Raw genomic sequence first — 6,344 nt, forward strand, 5'->3', positions numbered from 1 at the left:
CGGACAGAGAGGCTTGGGCTGCCCCCGGGGACAGCAATGGGCTCTTCAGCGCAGCCCAAAAGCAAGTGGCGACCTCGCAGGTGGGCTGGGTCACTAAAATAGGCCCACTTGGCTGGCTTGATTTCAACCATTCAGGTCGGCGCACGAACTCGGTCCATAAAGGACCACTTGGCCAACATAAGATGGCTGCTCTGAAATGTTGTCCTCCTTCCTTCCTTCCATTCCCGTCAGTGAAGAAATGACGAAGCAAATACGAACCGGGTAAATCGAGTACGAACACTTGTAGTGGTGGTAGCATACAAGAAGCCGAAATAGCTGTGGAACTGTGGAAGTACAAGTACAACGTGTGGATCCGTGAGATCGCAACCGAATCGGTACCAGCGTACTACCACGAGTCCCAGCGGCAGCCTTTTTGTTTCATCCGCCCTGTAGGAGTTTTCACGTGCTCCTTGAACGGACTTGACTAGAGATTTTGACATTTGGAATTATAATTCGTGAACCTTTTAAGAATTTGAGTCATTGACACATGGATTAGTGTGTCAAATCTTGAAGAGCTCAAGAATTGGATGTCAATTTTCGAAATTACTCGGAATTGAGTCATTGACAAAAAGGAGACAAGTTAATGAGATTTTAAAGCTCGGGATCCATCCGAGGGCTGCTGGATCTCTGGTTTGCCGTGACTTTGCAAGTGCCCAACTGGACCCAAAAGGTGCATCACCGCAACTACTGGCAAGTGGCACGGTGTGGTCACGCCCTGAGGCTCTGGCTATTGTCCTTGCCGCCTTGCCGGAAGATCGGAAACCACCGATCCGCCCGGCCAGGGAACCCGTCACCACCCCACCATGGGTTCCGCTGAAATCGAGCTCCTCCTTTCGCGGCAGTCACATCACATGCACCACCGCACCAAGGCACCAACACGCGCCCACATGCCGCCTTCCTCACCCGCCCGCGAGGAGGTGGCCTCATGGCACGTCCAAAAAGCCTCCAAAGTCTAACCGTACCAATCAACCGTAGCCTTTGCAGATCGCTCGCCACCACGTCCGGACTACGCCGCTTGCGCATCCCATGCCATTCCCAGGATGCCCGAGTCCCCCCGCGCCGGGACGCGCCGCCGAGCACAGCCGGGAAGAACTGCACGCTCCGCCCCTGCCCGCGCTCGGCGTCCAGCACACAAGCCTGTTTCACCTCGGCCACCCAACTTTGGAAGCTCTGGTAATCATAGAGGAGGGGCGGCGAGGTGGAGCCCCGGTAACATGCGGGGGTGGGGGCGATGAAAGGAAAGGCGCCTGCTTGTTGGTGGTGGATCTCGGGATGGCGTGGGGGAACTGGGGTGACGGCCATTGCTTGTCACGGGTTCCAGGTGACAAAGCGGCGGATCCTGCTGCCCGATCATGTTCCGGGAAAAAGGGAGCCACGAGTCGCCTCCGTTGTGCGCTGCTAGCTGGCCGATTCCGGCCGGCCTGCCGCCTGCCTGACGAATTGCTACTACCTGCAGCTGCAAGCAAGCCCCGCGTCTACTGTCTCCACTTACAAAAGGAGTTTGTTGGTTACCAGTACCACTAGCAGTTGAGTAGGGCACTCGCATGATAAAAGGGCTCCATCCATGCAGATCGGGGGACAGCCCGAGAGGGCATGAAGCGTCACGTTGGTGCACTGTCTGTCAGTGCCTGCTTCGGCAGTTGGGTTTATGCAAAGCAGGCTTTCAGATACAGGGGAGAGAGAGAGAGAGAATGAAATCCATCAGTGGGGGCACACAAAGCTTTGAGCCTAAGGAAAACGGTCTCATGTTCACCCACGTGAGGCGACGGCGGACGGAGTCCGGTCACTTTGGTTTGGTACAAATCTGATCTGACACGGAAAAAAAGACCGACGAATTATACAGAACAAGCATAGATTGGGTTTTTCAGCTACTGCGTGGTGGGGAGCAGACAAAAGTGTCCTTAAGAGTCTAGAGAAAATCAGAACGCAACGAATCCAATACTTGGCTCAGGGACATCCACCAGTCCAGTCCACGGGCACCATTAGTCATCTGCAGAGACAAAAGACATGGTGCCAGTCAGTAATCGAGCTGGACTGTGTCACAGAACTGGCAGTATAACAGCCGTTAGTTTCTCGTAGCAACAGAGCTAGCTTACCGTTCGGCGACTGAGAGCTTGCCACGGAGAAGTCCGAGGACGCCATGGGTATGGAGATCGACAGCTGGGTCGCCGGGAACGAGGCGAGGTTAGTGTTGTCGTCGGAGAGGCCCGGCCAGGAGTCCCTCGCCTTGGGCCACTCATCGAAGAAGGGCCGCAGCGTCTGGTTCTCCTGCTTCCCGGAGTCGACCGCCCCGAAGTCGTTGCCTAGGAAGGAGAGTGGCTGCCTGTCCATCTTCGAGAGCGAGCTGACCGTGTTCTGACCCAGGTCGCTCAGCGCCCCGAGCTGGGGGTAGCTCGAGAGAGGGAAGGAGGAGTTTTGGGACGGCGGGAGGCGCCACTGGCTCTCCATTGATGAATCGATGGCTTCTGCAATAAGCTGATTGTGCTCGTCTGCCAAAGTTCTTATCCCATAAGCATTGTACCTGAATTTCAGAAAGTAGGGTGAACACCGGAAATTAGTAGGGATTGGTATATTAAACTACAAATAAAGTTTCTTAAAAAGAACAGACAGCTGAAGCACGACACAAGTGACAATTGTACTGAGCTATTCTTCCAGAAATGCAAGGTTTTCAGAACGAATCAGTACATGGTATTACAAATACAACCAAAGCATTCAAAATTAAATTAAATTAAATTTGCCTTTCAACAAACTGTTTTATTTTAGACTTACATAATGACCAAACGGTACCTAAAACGAAGTTACCATGATTGGTTTCTAAAAGGTATGACAAAACGTATTATTAACAGATGAAAAATTGTAGTTAGTTATCAAATCCTACATCATTTTGAGTAAAAGTGATCATGTCTCGGTAACTTAGCAACAGCTCGATAGTACACAAGTAGCAGCAAAGTAAAAGGGCAGATGTTCATCCGCTTAATTAGAACATCTGTTCAGTTAAATCAACAATATGTATAGGTGGAAAGAAAGGATTTGTATGGGCAAAAAGAGATGCACTTCCACTATAATGCCCATGCTGCCCTTCCGGTAGTTACAAGGACCAAATTTATTGTATCCTGCGCCCTAAAAGAGTTGCAAGAGAAACGACTTGATTCTGCAACAATAAAGACTTGTAGTAATGGTCAGGTGATGCCAGCATCAGCAGGCCCAAGCACTGCGACCACTGAACACAAACAAGCTTCATCTTTATGGGCAGTACGTGTTCTAAGCTTAGTCTGTGCCAAAGCCAAGAAGGCTGTGCACTGCGCTTCCACCTGACCTGAGGACAGATATCGCGTAGAGAAATGGACACTGCCCTGGGCTTCAGCCTTCAGGGTCTTAGAACTGAACCCAGAAAGCATGGCCAGGCAATGAACCAGACTACCAGACCCTGAACACTAACGTAATTTCTTGCAGTGAGTAAAGTCCCAGTAGGTCATGCTTATTGCGCGTGGCAGCAGTAAAAGTACTGAGCACGCACTACTGGTTTTGATTGCCACTGATGCAAAACGAAATGTAAGGCAGTGATTGAAGGATCACAGGTAAACAGTTATCTGCGTGACCATCTCTGACGCCAATCAGTTAAAAGGATAGCACTGTTGAGAAACAGGATTGGCATTGGAGAAGAAAGAAAAGCAAAGAAAGAACAGTCACCTGAGATCTTTGGCCGTTCCACTGCCAAGAGATGCATAGCTGGCAGCATTGTCCATGTGCAGCTGAGGCGACGACCCCAACGGCGAGGAGAACGTGCTGGAGATGTTGCTGGTCCCGCCGCCTCCACCGGTGCTGCCGGCGATGGCCGGGTAAAGAGAGTGGTTCTGGAAGCCGCTGCCGTTGGTGGCGACGGCAAGGGGCGCCGCGGCGGAGACGGCCGCGGCCGCGGTGGCCGGCGGCTGGGACGGGGGCACGAGCTGCGTTTCCACAGGCTTTCTTGAACGGTTGCGGCCGCGGTGCATGTGGCGCTCGCAGTACTTGGAGTCCGGGGCGGCCTCCTTGGAGCACCGCCACTTCTTGCCGTCTGTACGCCGGCAACGGCCCGGCTCCGGATCCAGCTTCTTGCCGAAGTACGATCCGTACCCAACTGCACAAAGCACACCGAGCAAATCAGACGCTGTTATCCGTTATTTAAGCATCATTTATGCGCTAGCTTTTTATCTGTGCATCTAGCTGTGCAGCATCCAAATGGATTGGCATTTGGTACAGGACAGTACCGACGCAGACGCAAGGCAAAGCTTCCCATTATTAGCAATGGGCAGAAATGGCGAACAGTGGAGCAGCTGCCGCTGCATTCAATGGATTTGCTTGCTCGCGACCTCACCATTATTGATCATGCAGAAAGAGAACAAAGAAATGGCAAGAGAGCGAGCTGGTTTCTAAAGCATCAGTACTCTTCGTCCACAATGGTGCTGACGATATTAACCTCTATTTCAACCACCATCAGGTGCAGTATAAAACCAAATAGCACAACATGATGGCCTAGTTCTCCCAAATCGTATGCTGAATCTTGAAGAGAGCACAAAGATCGGATTAAAAAAAACAGAAGCTTTCCAGGAACAAATCGGGCTATTAGTATAAAACTGACGCACGGTTCTTGAATCGCGCATCAGTGATTAACAAATGACCGGAGCAGATTAACTAATGTAGGCAAAGTACACCTGATCGGAATAAAGAAAGAGTCCGGAATAAGCAACACGGCAAGTATTCGGGAGGAAGATGCCGTACGTGTGGGGTGGCCGTAGAAGCGGGTGGCGAGGGAGTCGAGGCCGCGGCGGATGGGGAGCACGAGATCCGGCGGGACGGGCACGCCGGCGACCAGGTACTTGTATATGAGCGCCTGCTGCTCGAGCTCCTCGTACTGCGCCGGCGTAAACGGCACCGGCCTCGCCGCCCACCTCGCGCTCATCTGCGCGCCCTCTGCCAGACCGCCGCCGCCGCTAGCCCTGCGCCAGCAAACATAGCCACGAGGTCAGAACTCAGAACCCAAGAAGAACCACCAGGGAGCAGCCCTACGGGAGGACCGGGCCGAAATGGCGGTGAGAGAGAGCACGGAGTGAGAGAGGAGATGGGCACTCACGCCGAGACCGAGAGCGGGGTGGAGCGGCAGAAGGGGAGGAGGGAAGCGGTGGCGGTGGGCGAGCGGTGGTCGGCGCCTGCCGGGGAAAGAGAGGCATACGGCATCGCCATCCTCTCGCTGTCTCTCTCGCGCGCTGCTTGCTCCCCGCGGCCGGCCGCACCCGCACCCCCCTCTTTAATGAGATCCCCCGGGGGCTGGCTGGCTGGCTCGGCTGCGGCTCGTGATGTGCTTTGCTTGCTTCGCTCGCTCAGCTCAGCACCCCCGCTCGCGCGCGCTCGCCTTTATTGCCCGCTTTGTCTCTCTCTGCGTCGCTGTCTGCCCCGCGCTCTGCGTGTCGTCTCCACGCGAGGAGGCGGGGTGAGGCGAGGCGAGCGGCGAGCCTAGGCTGGTGGTCTCGTGTGAGCGAGCTGCGAGCCCGACACTGGGATGACACGAGCGCGACGGGGTGGCTGCGCTCCGGCCGGCGATCCAGCTGCAAGATGACAAGCGACGCCTGCCTCGCCGTCTGTCCCTCTAGCGTTGTGGTAGTCCGTAGCAGGCGTGGTGACTGGTGAGGTAGTGTGAACCGTGTGAGCGTGCTTCTCTCTCCTACCCCCCTCCGGCTCTCCCCTCCTCACGTGCAGCTTTTTCTTCTGTTTCCTATGCGCCTTTGTTTCTTCCGGGGCCTATTTTTTGGGCGAGCGGAGTGGATTTGGATGCAGTACTGTAGCGAGGGTGGTGACAAGCATCGTATGGGAGGAGAGAGAGACCAGGCGAGGTGACTGTGGATTTGGGCGTGTCTGCGTCGCGGTTACCGATGCGAGGCCGGCACAGGAGGGTGTGGGGCGCCGTTGCCGTTGCCTCCTCTCCTGCCATTTCTTTACTTGCTTCCTGTCTTCCGTCAGGCGACGTCTTGATCGGCCCCTAGTGGCTAGTGCGCTAGCTAGTACGCAGCTTGGCCAAGTTTCTTTTGTTTCTAGACTACTATCTTCAAGATCGAAACTTTTGTGAAAAGAATCACGTTACAATTTTTTGCATGATGGTGGTACCGCTGGATTTGTTACAAAAGCATTTGTAAGTAGACTACGTAGGATCAACCGGCGTCGACCGTGGATCGAGAAAAGTTTAGTAAGAAACTTATTTTGGAAAAATTTAGTAAGAAACTTACATCAGCGCTAGCAAAAGCCAAGTTTTTGGACATGACACTTGACATGAA

At 53.8% G+C, this 6,344-nt stretch overlaps 1 protein-coding gene across 1 annotated transcript; it reads right to left on the bottom strand.

Annotated features, from left to right (window-relative positions):
- Nucleotides 1-1,760: 1,760 nt before the first annotated feature.
- Nucleotides 1,761-5,423, bottom strand: LOC117862569 (growth-regulating factor 4). Its single transcript, XM_034746099.2, has 5 exons — nt 5,150-5,423; nt 4,798-5,015; nt 3,730-4,156; nt 2,136-2,560; nt 1,761-2,029 (listed from the first exon to the last, which is right to left on the bottom strand). Exons 1-5 carry the CDS (start codon nt 5,257-5,259, stop codon nt 2,022-2,024), a joined length of 1,188 nt encoding a protein of 395 aa, XP_034601990.1. The 5' UTR covers nt 5,260-5,423; the 3' UTR covers nt 1,761-2,021.
- Nucleotides 5,424-6,344: the final 921 nt, after the last annotated feature.

The sequence above is a fragment of the Setaria viridis genome, chromosome 1, assembly GCF_005286985.2.
Source record: "Setaria viridis chromosome 1, Setaria_viridis_v4.0, whole genome shotgun sequence".
In the NCBI taxonomy this organism is placed as follows: domain Eukaryota; kingdom Viridiplantae; phylum Streptophyta; class Magnoliopsida; order Poales; family Poaceae; genus Setaria; species Setaria viridis.

Bases quoted from the DNA above. Each gene is read 5' to 3' on its own strand.
- LOC117862569 (XM_034746099.2), bottom strand. From the start codon at position 5,259: ATGGCGATGCCGTATGCCTCTCTTTCCCCGGCAGGCGCCGACCACCGC. The intron at 5,016-5,149 runs GTGAGTGCCCAT...TTGCTGGCGCAG, and splicing joins ACCCCGCTCTCGGTCTCGGC to GGCTAGCGGCGGCGGCGGTC. The intron at 4,157-4,797 runs GTACGGCATCTT...TGCTTTGTGCAG, and splicing joins CTTCTACGGCCACCCCACAC to TTGGGTACGGATCGTACTTC.